This window comes from Wyeomyia smithii, chromosome 3 (genome assembly GCF_029784165.1).
Source record: "Wyeomyia smithii strain HCP4-BCI-WySm-NY-G18 chromosome 3, ASM2978416v1, whole genome shotgun sequence".
NCBI lineage: Eukaryota > Metazoa > Arthropoda > Insecta > Diptera > Culicidae > Wyeomyia > Wyeomyia smithii.
Window position 1 is genome coordinate 1,498,854 of NC_073696.1, and position 14,575 is coordinate 1,513,428.

The following is a 14,575-nucleotide window of genomic DNA, read 5'->3' on the forward strand; positions in this document are numbered from 1 at the left end:
CAATCCGTAACCTGTGCACAGCAATCGGGGCCCGCCACAAAAGACAATCAGCAAGAGTGTCGCAGTGGCATTTCAGTACCCAGTGCCCTTCAGGCATACAGAGGAAAAAAAAGGGTAATTGGTGCCAGCGTAAACTCGAACGCAGCCTCGGTCATACGAAGGATTCAATTATCGACAAAGCAGTTGATCGGTAAGTGTATGAAGTTTGCCGGGTTATATGAGATTGTCCCTTCCATGCATCAAACCGAGTCACCCAATTCCCGTCAATGGAATGGACTACGCAGGGTGTGTCTCCTTTTTGATGCTTTAATTGCATGATTTCTACTAGATGCTCAAATCCAACAAGGAAAACGAAACAATTCAATCAGCGTTAGCCAATAAAGGTACATGAGCCCTCCGAACGCATCACGCTTTGGTGGTCTTTTCGAAGAAGGTAGTAAAGACTGCATTAAAGGCAGGAAAGGCTCATCTCATTTTAATTTGTGCACAAATAAATAATTTAGAGATAAATCTTTTGCAGGAATAGAGTTCTGAACATTTTGAGAACAGGCACAAATACTGGTTCGTCGCTTGAAGACTCATGCAGTCACTCAAGTTGGTTGGAACACTCGAGAATTTTTTGTTGTTATTTGTAGTAGTGGAATTAACCAGTTTTCCTGAGACAAACCTTTCTAGTGTGTCCTAAATCCAACTTGAGTCCCAAAGGCAAAACTTCAGGCAATAGTTTAAACTTTAATGTCTATGAACTAATAACATAACGCTTTTTTAACGTGCCTTAAATCTATTAAAATCAGAAATTTGTCAATGCAACATTTGATATAATTGACAAGTTGAAACTGTCATCATTATAGACGCCACCAACGAGCCGTGTTTTTTGGTTTTGTGATAAATAAGTTTTATTATCGATTATTTTTTAATTCACTTCCCATTCTTAGTTTTGCTTTTATCATCGGTTTTGCATTTACGTTCCACAATTTTCTGCTTTTATGTATAGGTATATTTAAATACACTAGACTCATTTTTTTTCTTCACTACTTTTTCCGACTTTCGACATTTGCGTTTTCCGTTTTGCCGTGCGCTTGTATGTGTGTAATTATGTGTGTAATTATGTGTTTATATGTGTGTGTGTATGTGGGAGGCTTTTCGGCACACTCTGTGTGTGTAGGTGTTTGTGTGTGTTTGTCGCTATCAGTTAATGCGAATCAATTCTTTTAGCTCCACTCTCGGTCGGAGCCGGTTTTCACATTTTACTCTCACCCTTCCAGCTAGCTTTTCATTCTGCGCCTGCAGAAATTGGTAAGATAAATTTTAATAAGACTTTAATATTTCGCTCACGATGTGGTTTTCCCTCTCAATCACTCGGTTTCAGCTTTTCTTTTCTTTCGCCCATTCCAATTTGTCATTGTTGTTTTACTTGTCTATTTTATACTGAGGGCTTTGTTCGCTACATTATCCGTATTTATTATACGTACGAGCCATGATTTCAGTTGATTAATTGAAAGACAATTCAGAAATAAGCCGATAGCGTTGAGTCTAAATCAAAGAAAAAACATTGAAAGGTCTTTCTCATTAATTGAGTAAGCAGTAGAAACAAGGAGCGAACGGAAATCGATGCTAACGGCTGCGGATATTTTAGAAAAAGTGGCACCATTAAATACTTAGGATATTTCCTAAAATGATGTTTCGCGTTTTTTTTTTGTATCTAGTATGTATAGTTGCTTGGACGTTACTTCTTCTTTCGTGTATGTTGTTATTCTACCTGGCTCAAGTGCTGTGGAAAATGTGTTACTTCAAGTTGCATTGCTAGTCGTAAAACAGAATTTACCCTCAAAAAGGCAAATTGTTACTAACTGAGAAGGAAACCGGACAAAACATAACCGAGTGAAGCGATTGTCACTAAGAGTTAGAGTTTTCATTTTGAGTAGTATTCCATACGAAAATGCTTAAGGCGCCGGAACGCGTGTGATATTTTTTATGTTATTCATCAAAAATTCGTACGGATTTCGTCTGAATTTCTCACCGATTCAAAAAAAAAAAAATAGATGTAGTAGCAGCTTTTGATAAAGATTAGAAGTATTTTTTTATGTTTTCTTTTTCCTCTTCTGCAATGTAACTTTATTTTATGTTTTTTTTTGTTGTATTTCTTTCTATAAAAAGGGCGGATTCGTAAATCTGTTCTTTTACTCGTGTTCATTTTTAACTTACTTTTTCTTCTAGTTTTGAGTTTGAATAGTGTGTTTTTGCTTAGAAATGACAAATTGAACGAATGCTTGCTAGAGTTTTGAATGTTTTGTGGCTTCGTCGGGATATATTTTTCATATCTCTCAAATGGAGTCATTAGATTTTATATTTTTTTTGTTTACTGTTTGCAATAGTAGAAGAAAAGTATGTGAGTGTGTATTCTATGCTCTATTCCAATCACCATCATCCCTTCGTGTGCTTTTTTCAGCGATGCCCAATTTTCCGGCTAAAAAAACGCCATCGTAGTTCTTTCTCAAGGGAGCCTTCCTCTAACGAAGACTTTCTCTTTTGGTAGTTCTTGCGATACAAATCGATTGCCTTGGTTGGCGGCTAACCATCAAAAAATGATTAGAGGTTTTATTTTTTATTCTTCTTCACTGATCTGGGTTGCACTCTAATTGCTACTTGATTTACTTTGTTTTTTAATTGTAGTTTAATTTCCATTACGTTATTACTTATATACATGATTTATTCTGCTACCTTATATATTGTTACAATTTAATTTTTTTTCCATACTGTATTTATAACTTTTTTCAAATCATTATAACGAAGGCTTTTTTTCATTCTTCATTTTGCTTGTGACGAATTTCCTACGTTTTATGGGGATGACATTTTTTCTTTCTACTTTGGGATGTATTACCAATTTTTTTAAGTACTATTGTGAGTACAGTTCACGGCTCTGTCGTTTCCTATTTGTTTCTCTCCAAGGTGATTATGGCAATTGAGATGGCAAATAAATAAATTGTATTTTTGTCTACACGTGATTAAAACATCCGTCAGTGGTTTTGTGTGTGAGTGTTAGCTTGTTTTTGGAGTTTTCGACAGCTTCTCTAGCGTTTGTGTGTTTGTTTTCAATCAAATTGTTGTCCTTTCGCTCTGATTTCACCTTAACTCGAATAGAGGGCAGTGTTGTCTAAATTAATGTACACACATCCGGGGTTGGGTTCAAAGTAATGCCTTCACTTTAGATGCACACAGTTTCGGGATTAGAAATTTCTTTAACTTTGTTTTTCCACATTAACCTGAGCGTTTCTTTCATCGAATTATGAGTGAAAAGTGAATGGTTATCGAGTTAAATGAATGAAAACAAGCGACATACAACATATCACATGCTCTTACGCTTCCTCATCTCGCATCAGTTTGACATCCAGCAACGTAAGATAATGATGACGAAAAGTTGTCTATTGTTTTCTAGTTTCCGAACAGGATTCCATTCGTTCACGATTGATTATTTAGCAAGGATTATGAATTAGTTGTCTGTAGTTTGTTTGATTCTAAGTTTTAATTCTTCAACAATTAAAAGCATTCTAAGAAATCTGCTTCCGCGCGGTTTCCGGTTTGTTCTTGGTTGACATTCTATCCCCTTCTTCATTTTGTTTTTTATTTTGTCGCACAGAGATCTGTTCCGGGGAAAGCTTGGTAAGTTTGGTAATAAAGTTATTGCACGTTTTGACCAGCTGCTTTGGGTACTGCCACACAGGATTCAGGGCATATTTGCCTTCACAAAACTCACTCACGTACGAACGGACAAACGAACGAACTGCCAGAGGTTAAATCTAGGGTATGTCATGCCATTTTTATTCATGCTTGCTTAGAAGTCTTCTATAGGATTATTAAATATTTACAAATCTGCCGAATGCTGTTGATTCGTTTTGTATGTTTTTTTTTTGTGTGTGTGTTTATTCACGGTTTTAGTAATGAACTTCACAGCGCATGATTTTTCTTTTATTACTCTTAGCTCGCAAACACTTTTTTCCTCTTCACTTCAGTTTGGTACGACTTTTTTGTCTCGCAATTCTGACGAGCAAAACTAGCGAACAAAACGAAACCTTCCGTCTTATTGGGGTGCATGCGTTATTGTTTTTAAATTTTCTGCCTACAAGGTTTTGCTGTCACATTTTCTAACAGAGGAGAGCAGGATGAGGAGTATAGGAATTATTCTGTTTTGCTGTTGTTGTCACTACTGTATTGATTTTATATTTTCCTAAACTTTTTTCCACACAATTGCTTGTCCACGTGCTTTTTACTGGCATTTTTCTCTCCCAAGGAAAAGCGGGTTACAGGAGGAGATCAGGTTTTGTCTCGTTAGGTCGGTTGGTATTCGCTCAAACTAGGCGCTCTTCGCACAGTTGACTGGCCGTTCCATTGGAATCATCCAGAAGGGCCAGATTCTGCTCATTTTAGTCTTCCGACGATTTCTACCGCGGAGTACCTTCACCGTCGGCCAGATTGTTACGGGCCTCGTACTCCATAACCTCCTGGTAGATGAGTTCCTTCCACTGCTCAACGGTATGCTCCCGTTCGTCAACGCTATGATCGTACGGTCCTGGGGCAGGCTAAAAAAATATTTTCCAAATTAGTAACAACCCTAAGAAAAAGTAAAAAATAATAACATACCGCATTGACTTCACTTTCATCATACCACACATTAATATAGCTGTGCACCAGCGCTTGATCGACGGAGATGCGATGCTCGGGATCCACGACTAGCATCTTGCTGAGCAGATCCCGTGCTTGACTAGCCTTGAGACGGTTGTGTTCATTAGAATCGGTCGGGAACAGCACATCCGGAAAGAGTCTATCGAACGGATACCCCGTGTATCGGGGACGGTTTTCGACGTAGTTCCGCACGGTTGGCTGCAGTCGCGTCATAAACGATGATGACGGTGTTCCCAATTGCTCTGAAATAGTAGCACAAAATAGCAAAAACTCACTTCGAAAAGTTGAAATCACATACCTATGATTTTATTCCACTGATCAATATGATCGGTGCCGGGAAATAGCACTCCACCGCGTATCATCTCACCCATGATGCACCCGACGGACCAGATGTCGACGTTCTCCTTGTAGCCCATGCCAAGAATAACCTCAGGGGCCCGGTAGTAGCGCGTTACCACGTACGGGGTCATCATGAAGGTCGTACCGGCTGTACGCGCCAAACCAAAGTCCAGAATCTTCAGCGTGCAGTCCGATTTGACCACGATATTCGACGGTTTCAAGTCCTAGTTTTTGATGAAAAATAAGAGCTAGTTATTCAGCTAAAAAATAAGTAATTGTGTTTAGTACTAACCCTATGGATAATTCCTGCCGAATGTAGATGCTTGATGCCGCACAACATTTGATAGAGCAAATAGGACATCCGCTCGTGGTCCAGGTCCATCTGGATGACCTGGCACAGGTTGGCATCCATAAGCTCCATAACGAGGTAGACATCCTGGAACTCCTCGAGCGTGCGCTGCGGTGTGAATGCATTTAGCAGTCCAATTATCTGTTGAAATGAGATTAAAAGTTGGTTAAGAAATTGTTTCTCATAAAATTAGTATAAACAAACAAAACTTGATGAAAATTTGAGGCTTAAAAACAAAACTAAAATGATAACAAAAAGAAATGAAACAACTCTAACAGTGCTAAGTCAGTTATCGTTCTCAAGTATCAAGATTAAGACCAGGCGGTATACCATTCCGTGGGATGCTCAATCGGACTTCTGGAAGCCTCAAAACCAGGGGAAAAAATGTACTTTTCTCTTTGTTTCTTTGTTGTTCACTTTGTTTCCATGTCGACGATAGGATGTATGGTTGTATATAACATTCGGTATGCGATACACACATCTTTCAGTGCACAACCACTCTATTGCTTTTGCTTTTTATCGCACGAAGGCTGTCTGATAGGTACCGAGCAGTCCTTACGCTTTTTCTTCCTACAGCCTTTTTTAACAGCTGTCAAACGACATCCATCATAGGCAAATAAAAAAAGAGAGGGAAAATGTCTCCGGTGGTTTCGGGCTGGTACCGAAACGGACTGTTTGTGTAGGACACGAACGTCCGTATAAAAACAGCTTCTTCTTTTTTCTACATTCGCATCAAATCGAAACACGGAGCACATTTTTCGTTTTTTTTTGTGATGCTCTGTTGTCAATACGTTCCCAATGTGACTACCGGACTGCCAGCGCGGATAGGTATCACGAACAAACAGCAACAGAAAACATATCCTTAGAAGACAGTAAAAAAGACTGTCTGCTCAAAACGGTCAGAGTTCAGCTTTTTTGACGATAAAAAATGCACAAGTAGCAAATAGCCCATGGAATGTACAAATCAGAACATTGTTTTTGATGTCAAAAATCTTAGAAATGTATAAAACGACGAGATGTGGAATTTTGTCAATAGTTTTTTCAGAAAAAATTAAACGATGTTCAGTGAACCAAAAATCAAAAAAATTTTTACAGATTTATGTTCAAAACACTTTTTTTTTGCAGATTTCTGCGATTTCAAAGTCATTTCGATATTCAAAGTTTCATGAACCTGTGACTGTTTAGTCTTTTTTATATTTTGCATGCGGACTTTATTCGGGAAGACGAAATGTTGAAGCCTTTCTAAATGTATACCCGTCTTCGCTTCCGCTTTTTGACAATGAAAATAATTGTCAGTTCTCCTACGAAAACTTTTGATTCTTTTTAAATATTTTAATGCTTTTTTCACGAATTTATTTATTTATTAAACTATGGTCTAAGTCGTTTCTCCTATATAACATATGAATAAAATCTAAATTATATAAATCACCGCGTTTTTACTTTTTTGAGAAGTCTCTTACTTCCCAGGAAATTAAACCATTGTTAACCGAAATCCGGGAAGTTGAACACCGTGTACGAAAACACATCGCCAGTCGAATTCGAGATGCACCCTCGAAAAAGACGGTTTCTAATTTCTAAAACTCATCTTCATTTCGCTCATCCTGTATTAACCCCAAAAGAATTGTCACGCTTTTGACGTTGACTAACGTCTATACCGAAGTTAGGCCCCTGAATTTGAAAATCTAGTAATTCAACCAGGGAAAACCAGAGAAAAGTGGTCAGGTTTTGAGCGCTTATTTTGCAGTCATCTATAATCAGGTTTTCGAGGTTTTGGCATCAATCTATCAGAAATTCTTTTACGGTTAAATTTATGTAACAAAAACAAACTTTTGTTTGAGATACACTATTGAAAAATTGGTAATTAATATCGATTGTCTAAAACATACCGCGCAGCCAATCACTACCTCTCTTCCCAAGCACAGTCGACACTAACGAAAACAATCGATCTGACTTTGTTGTTATTGTTGTTGTCACTTTCTGTTTCCGATGTTTATGCTGCTAGCGGATAAAACCTTGCAAATATGCATCTTTTTGTTGGTGTTAATTTTACGACAGCGGCCGGCGCCCCATCATTTTGATTCCAAAACTGCACCAGCGACATGCGGACGCTAGGTGATAGCAGCTGAAAGGAGGAAAGACAAGAGTACCGGTCATCTCGTGCCGGTTTTACTCGTTATGCTGATGGCTGTTAGTAATAAATGGCACTGCAAAATACTAAAATGGCTGGAATTCTGGACGGACTAACCAAAAACAAAAATATATTCGGCACCTGGCCCATTTTGGTGCCTCGAAATTTTGTTACAGAAGCGGCTAATTGAATTTTCTGTTTTACCAAATGCTGCTGCAAGCGGAAAAAACCTTGCATAAATGCATGTTTGTGTTGGTGTTAATATTACGACAGCGGCCAGCGCAGCTTTCAAGAAAAATTTTTCCTTACCATTCCATCACCTATGTAGCCCCTCCTTCTTTTGACGTTGACTAACGTCTGTATCGAAGTTAGGCCCCTGAATTTGAAAATCTAGTAATTCAACCAGGGAAAACCAGAGAAGAGTGGTCAGGTTTTGACCGCTTATTTTGCAGTCATCTATAATCAGGTTTTCGAGGATTTGGCATCAATCGATCAGAAATTCTTTTACGGTTAAATTTATGTAACAAAAACAAACTATTGTTTGAGATACACTATTGAAAAATTGGTAATTAATATCGATTCTCTAAATCATACCGCGCAGCCAATCACTACATCTCTTCCCAAGCACAGTCGACACTAACGGATACAATCGATCTGACTTTGTTGTTATTGTTGTTGTCACTTTCTGTTTCCGATGTTTATGCTGCTGCTAGCGGAAAAAACCTTGCAAATATGCATCTTTTTGTTGGTGTTAATTTTACGACAGCGGCCGGCGCCCCATCATTCTGATTCCAAAACCGCACCAGTGACATGCGGACGCTAGGTGATAGCAGCTGGAAGGAGGAAATACAAAAGAGTACCGCTCATCTTGTGCCGGTTTCACCCGTAATGCTGGTGGCTTTAGTAGTAAATGGCTGGAATTCTGGACGGACTAACCAGGAAACTATAATCGGCAACTGGCACCTTTTGGTGCCACGAAATTTTGGTACAAAAGCGGCTAATTGAATTTTCTGTTTTACCAAATGCTGCTGCTAGCGGAAAAAAACTTGCAAGAATGCATGTTTGTGTTGGTGTTAATATTACGACAGCGGCCGGCGAAGCTTTCAAGAAACATTTGTCTCTACCATTCCATCATCTATGTAGCCCCTCCTTCTTTCTAACTATCTGACGAAGCCTTGGTATAAAACGTATCGTTCGAACATTTCACCGCATCAGTTTCATTATTAAACCGTACCGGATACATACGGACGCTCGGTGTTAGCAGCTAAAAGGAGGAAAAACAAAATAGTACCGGTCATCTCGTGCCGGTTTCACCTGTTATGCTGGTGGCTGTTAGTAATAAATAGCTACTGCAAAATACTAAAATGACTGGAATTCTGAACGGACTACCAGTAAACGAGAATAATCGGCAACTGGTACCTTTTGGTGTCTCGCAGTTTTATAATAGAAGCGGTTAGTTGAATTTTCTGTTTTATAAAATGCTGCTGCTAGCGGAAAAAAACCTTGCAAAAATGCATGTTTGTGTTGATGTTAATTTCACGACAGCGCTAGGTGTTAGCAGCTGAAAGGAGGAAAGACAAAATAGTACCGGTCATCTCGTGCCGGTTTCACCTGTTATGCTGGTGGCTGTTAGTAATAAATAGCTACTGCAAAATACTAAAATGACTGGAATTCTGAACGGACTACCAGTAAACGAGAATAATCGGCAACTGGTACCTTTTGGTGCCTCGCAGTTTTATAATAGAAGTGGTTAGTTGAATTTTCTGTTTTATAAAATGCTGCTGCTAGCGGAAAAAAACCTTGCAAAAATGCATGTTTGTGTTGATGTTAATTTCACGACAGCGCTAGGTGTTAGCAGCTGAAAGGAGGAAAGACAAAATAGTACCGGTCATCTCGTGCCGGTTTCACCCGTTATGCTGGTGGCTCTTAGTAATAAATGGCTACTGCAAAATACTTAAATGGCTGGAATTCTGGACGGACTAACCAGTAAACGAGAATAATCGGCAACTGGTACCTTTTGGTGTCTCGCAGTTTTATAATAGAAGCGGTTAGTTGAATTTTCTGTTTTATAAAATGCTGCTGCTAGCGGAAAAAAACCTTGCAAAAATGCATGTTTGTGTTGATGTTAATTTCACGACAGCGCTAGGTGTTAGCAGCTGAAAGGAGGAAAGACAAAATAGTACCGGTCATCTCGTGCCGGTTTCACCTGTTATGCTGGTGGCTGTTAGTAATAAATAGCTACTGCAAAATACTAAAATGACTGGAATTCTGAACGGACTACCAGTAAACGAGAATAATCGGCAACTGGTACCTTTTGGTGCCTCGCAGTTTTATAATAGAAGTGGTTAGTTGAATTTTCTGTTTTATAAAATGCTGCTGCTAGCGGAAAAAAACCTTGCAAAAATGCATGTTTGTGTTGATGTTAATTTCACGACAGCGCTAGGTGTTAGCAGCTGAAAGGAGGAAAGACAAAATAGTACCGGTCATCTCGTGCCGGTTTCACCCGTTATGCTGGTGGCTCTTAGTAATAAATGGCTACTGCAAAATACTTAAATGGCTGGAATTCTGGACGGACTAACCAGTAAACGAGAATAATCGGCAACTGGTACCTTTTGGTGTCTCGCAGTTTTATAATAGAAGCGGTTAGTTGAATTTTCTGTTTTATAAAATGCTGCTGCTAGCGGAAAAAAACCTTGCAAAAATGCATGTTTGTGTTGATGTTAATTTCACGACAGCGCTAGGTGTTAGCAGCTGAAAGGAGGAAAGACAAAATAGTACCGGTCATCTCGTGCCGGTTTCACCCGTTATGCTGGTGGCTCTTAGTAATAAATGGCTACTGCAAAATACTTAAATGGCTGGAATTCTGGACGGACTAACCAGTAAACGAGAATAATCGGCAACTGGTACCTTTTGGTGCCTCGAAATTTTGTTACAGAAGTTTTGTAAAAGAATTCCCTCTACAATTCCCTCTTCAATGGAATATAAGAATACGGTAGTCAACGTCATGCGGTCGTGTCTTGAATACCACCCTCCTACTTTTTAATCTCTTCTACCGGGACGACACTATATAGGCTTCTAAAACAACCTTGGTGATGTGGAGCTCATCACAGATTTTCAAGAGAAAAGTCATTATGAGTCGGCGCAAATCATCCGTTAGGAAGTTGTGTGGTTCTGTAAAAAAACCGTTTAAGAAGTTGCTTTAAAATAGGGCCACCTTCTCGCTATTGGCCCTTCAACAACCAAAATCAGACACTCAAAAGATCCAGACAGATTGCCTCCTTCAACTACGGTAGGGCAATTCTCGTCCAAAATGAAAGGAGGAATATCCAATTCTTGCAGCCACACGTTATCAGAAGTGATGCTACTGTTAGGGGTGGCTCATAACAGCGTCTGATCCGGAGCGGGCGGCTGAATAAAGGAATCGCTGGCTCGAACGCTATATCCAAGATGGCAGCCCCATCACGAGACTCGCTAGCGTGGCTCTAATAAGGCAACCTACGTAAAGTTGGAGGCAACATGCGACGGTGTAGGGCCTCACAGCCTACACACCGACACGAACGACAACGATGCATCAACTTCGCAGCTTCCTGAGGCTTTGTGATTAGAAGCAGCTTCTTTCCACGCAAAAATATTTACAAAGTCAGCTGGAGATCACGTGACCACCGAACAACAAATCAAGTTGACCACGTTCTCATTGATGGCCGAGACCACCACCTAGTAAAAAAATTTCAACGGTATTTCACACACGTCAGAACATCAGGCAGTCGACCAACCAGGCGTCCGACAACTACGCGCGCCTGCTCGATGAGGCACTACCTTCCACGGAAGAATTATGTGCTTCGACTCTCGACGATGGAGGGGGAAAGTTACGCTCGGCATTCGGAACCGACAAAATGATTGGTTTGATCGGGAATGTCAGCAAGCGACGGAGAGGAAGAAAAGATCTTGGAAAAACTATCTAAGCATCGCCAGGAAAAAGTGTCAGCAGGAGGACAGAGATCGTGAACAGCTGGAGCAACTGTTTCGGGCTAACAATACGCGCAAGTTTTTTGAGAAGGTGCACCAATCTCGTGAAGGCTACACACCGAGTCCACATATGTGTAGGGACGTGGAGGGAAACCTGATCGCAAGCGTGAGGTGGTTATTTGAAATTCGAATATAGGCTGAAAGCCCGCTACCCATTCTTAATAAAAAAAAAATTTACAATCCATTCCTAATAATCAATTTCACGATACACGATACGATTAATAAAATTACGTAGACTATTCATACGTTAAAAGAAAACACTAATACAGTTGTCCCTTGAAGTATAAATTAAGCCTATGTTTCAACGCTGAGGTACTCATGTCGATACTGATGATCTGCTGCAGTGTGTTGAAGGTATTTATATATCGACAAGTTGGCTCGTTCTGCGAATAGTTTCTGGATCGGAAAGGAGGGTAGAATGTTCTTCGTTGTCCAAGCGTGACTTCGCTGTTGTTGAAGATCAATCTTTCAGCAAGGGGTTGGCTGTCAGTACGTCCCACAGTGGTCGGAAAGGACTGAAATCAGGGCAAAATTAATAACTTCTCAGGGTTGCCTCCTAGATGAACGATGTCTTCTCGAAAGTTGATCGTGAAAGCATTGGTCATTGGTCGGAAAATCTCGAACTTCACGATCCAGGTATATCAAACAAAGTTAAGGTATGCGTAACGGCTATCAACATTTAGGTAGTTTAATTTTTAGTTTTATGAGTGGCGTTCTAAGCTAACATTGCTTGCTAAAAAATGTCCGCTCGCGCGTCGCACGCTCGTTTTTGTTTTTAATATTGTGAACCTTTCGGCGAAAATTGCCCAGAAAATTTTTTTGTTTCTGCCTCTATGAACACGAGGGAACATTATAGTCTTTGAATGAGTGCGGGTATCGGCGGGGATACCATATAAAACTCTACACAAAGTTGGAGTGCCAAGTATTATTTTATACTTATTTTGTGGAGAGCTTATTCCCATGAAATAACTCTAAGAAAGGATAACTGAAGTTGTAAGAGTGCTAGAGTAAGGCCATATAATTAATTTGACACTATTGTAACATTCATTACTACTTCTGCATTCTGTAATAATTCACCTGAGTAAACAACGTAAAAATAGACAAGTCGTGAGTGCACAAGAAGCCAGCTTTCTCAACTAAGTTAAATGTATGACAACATCAATAATCCCAACATTCTGATGATTTTTCACTAGCTTAAACTCTGAAGAAGTTATTCCCGAATAGGGCTTGCTCGATGCATTAAGTTAAAAAATTGACTTTTTTCCGACTTCATGCAGTTCCAGACCACTGTGCGTCCGGATAAAATGTTCGTAAAAAAGATTATGTCATTTATCTTGTGTCGTGAGTTATTCGTGTCAAGGTTCACCAGAGAGCACAGATCTTGATAGGGAGGTAGTTCTTCTCCATTCCACCCGAAATTCCTAAGAGCAAACTTTAAGAATTTTTTCTGGACTGCTTCAATTCGCTGTATGTAAGTTACGTAGTAAGGCTGCCAAACGACACTTGCGAAATCAAGTTTGATTCTAACAAGTCCTTTGTAGATTGCTAGTATTGCATGAGGATCATCAAGGTCTCGGCTATACCTCCTGACGAGAGAGAAAAGTTTTAAGCTATCCACGATTACATTGCTGTCAATATGTTTTGTGAAAGGCAGTGTACAGTCGAAGGCTACGCCTAAATCACGAACATATTTAGCACGTTGTACAATATTATCTGCATAAGCATAATTGTACAATACGGGGTGAGCTTTCCTGGTAAATGTCAGTACTGAGCATTTGCTCGCGTTCACATGTAGTCTGCCACTAGCACAAAATCTTCTGAAAATTCTTACATCACTCTGCAATCTTTGGCAGTCGTCATCATGTTTGATAGGTAGGAACGATATCACATCATCTGCGTAAATCAAAACGATTGTATGGCAGAACACCTCAGGCAGTTTATTCATCGAAAGCACGAATAGCAATGGGCCTAGATGACTGCCTTGTGGTACTCCTGACTGGACAATAAACGAGTTCGATCTACTTCTCCGGATCTTCACAAACTGCACTCTTCGTTCAAGATACGACTTGAGCCAATTGTAGAATGAGCCACGAATCCCTGCGTCTGCTACTGCCCTTAATATACTATCAATACTAACAGCATCGAAGGCTTTGCTCATGTCTGTATAAATACAATCAACTTGGAACCCTTTGGAGATGTAGTCCGTAACCAAGGTGGTAAACTCACCAATGTTTGTAACGACGGATTTCTTTTTCAAAAATCCATGCTGCACTGGAGAAATCTGATGAGCGATATGAAACATAAAGCTTTTTATACACTAGTGATTCGAAGAGCTTCGGGACAGCTGATTGTATTGCAATCCCACGATAATTTTCTACATCATAGCGTGACCCTTTTTAGTGCACCGGCGTAATTTGCGAAATTTTCCAAATGGACGGAAAACGACCGGAAGCAAGCGCCTAGTGAAATAACCATGTAAGAGGTCCCACAAATTCTTGCTGAGGCTGTTTCAAATGTTGGTTCGATATTTGATATTTGATAGTGGACTTTTTCGTGTCTAGTTCTCGAATACCATTCTATACGCTAATGTGTGACAACTGATATGTTACTCCGTCATTAAACATCGGTTCACTATTTTTACCGATATTCTTGGTAAACACGCTTTTAAAGTACGCCGCAAAGAGATCCATCGATGACTGAGCATCAGTAGAAGCGACACCATTATATTTCACGATTTCTGGAACACCAGAATTCTTTCTCCTGCCTTTTCTGAATTTCCAGAACGATTTTGGGTTACTTTTCAAGCGGTTTTGAATATCGGGCATATACACCTGATACGCTTCCCTGTGAACCGCTTTAAACGTTTTCAGGTGGTAGTAGGTTTTCGATGAGCACCTCCAAAGCGGAGCAATGGAAAGAGGCGGAAGGGGAGTTATCCTTGGAGTGCCTACAAACGACAGTAGTTTCCCAGTTTCCGATATCCTGGAGATCAAACGGAAAATTGGGTCCCTCAAAAACAACAGAGCCGCCGGCAAGGACAGGCTACCGACAGA

General features: G+C 39.9%; 1 protein-coding gene across 9 annotated transcripts in view; it reads right to left on the reverse strand.

Moving 5' to 3' along the window:
• Positions 1-870: 870 nt before the first annotated feature.
• Positions 871-14,575, reverse strand: part of LOC129732598 (stress-activated protein kinase JNK) — a 131,226-nt gene continuing 117,521 nt past the window's right edge. For all 9 annotated transcript variants that reach the window (XM_055693600.1, XM_055693595.1, XM_055693599.1 and 6 more), the window contains 4 exons: positions 5,312-5,509; positions 4,979-5,243; positions 4,639-4,922; positions 871-4,577 (listed from right to left, as the gene is read on the reverse strand). In XM_055693600.1, coding sequence (XP_055549575.1) covers positions 4,440-4,577; positions 4,639-4,922; positions 4,979-5,243; positions 5,312-5,509 — 885 coding nt within the window. In that variant the 3' untranslated portion in view covers positions 871-4,439. The remainder of the gene's footprint in view (positions 4,578-4,638; positions 4,923-4,978; positions 5,244-5,311; positions 5,510-14,575) is intronic.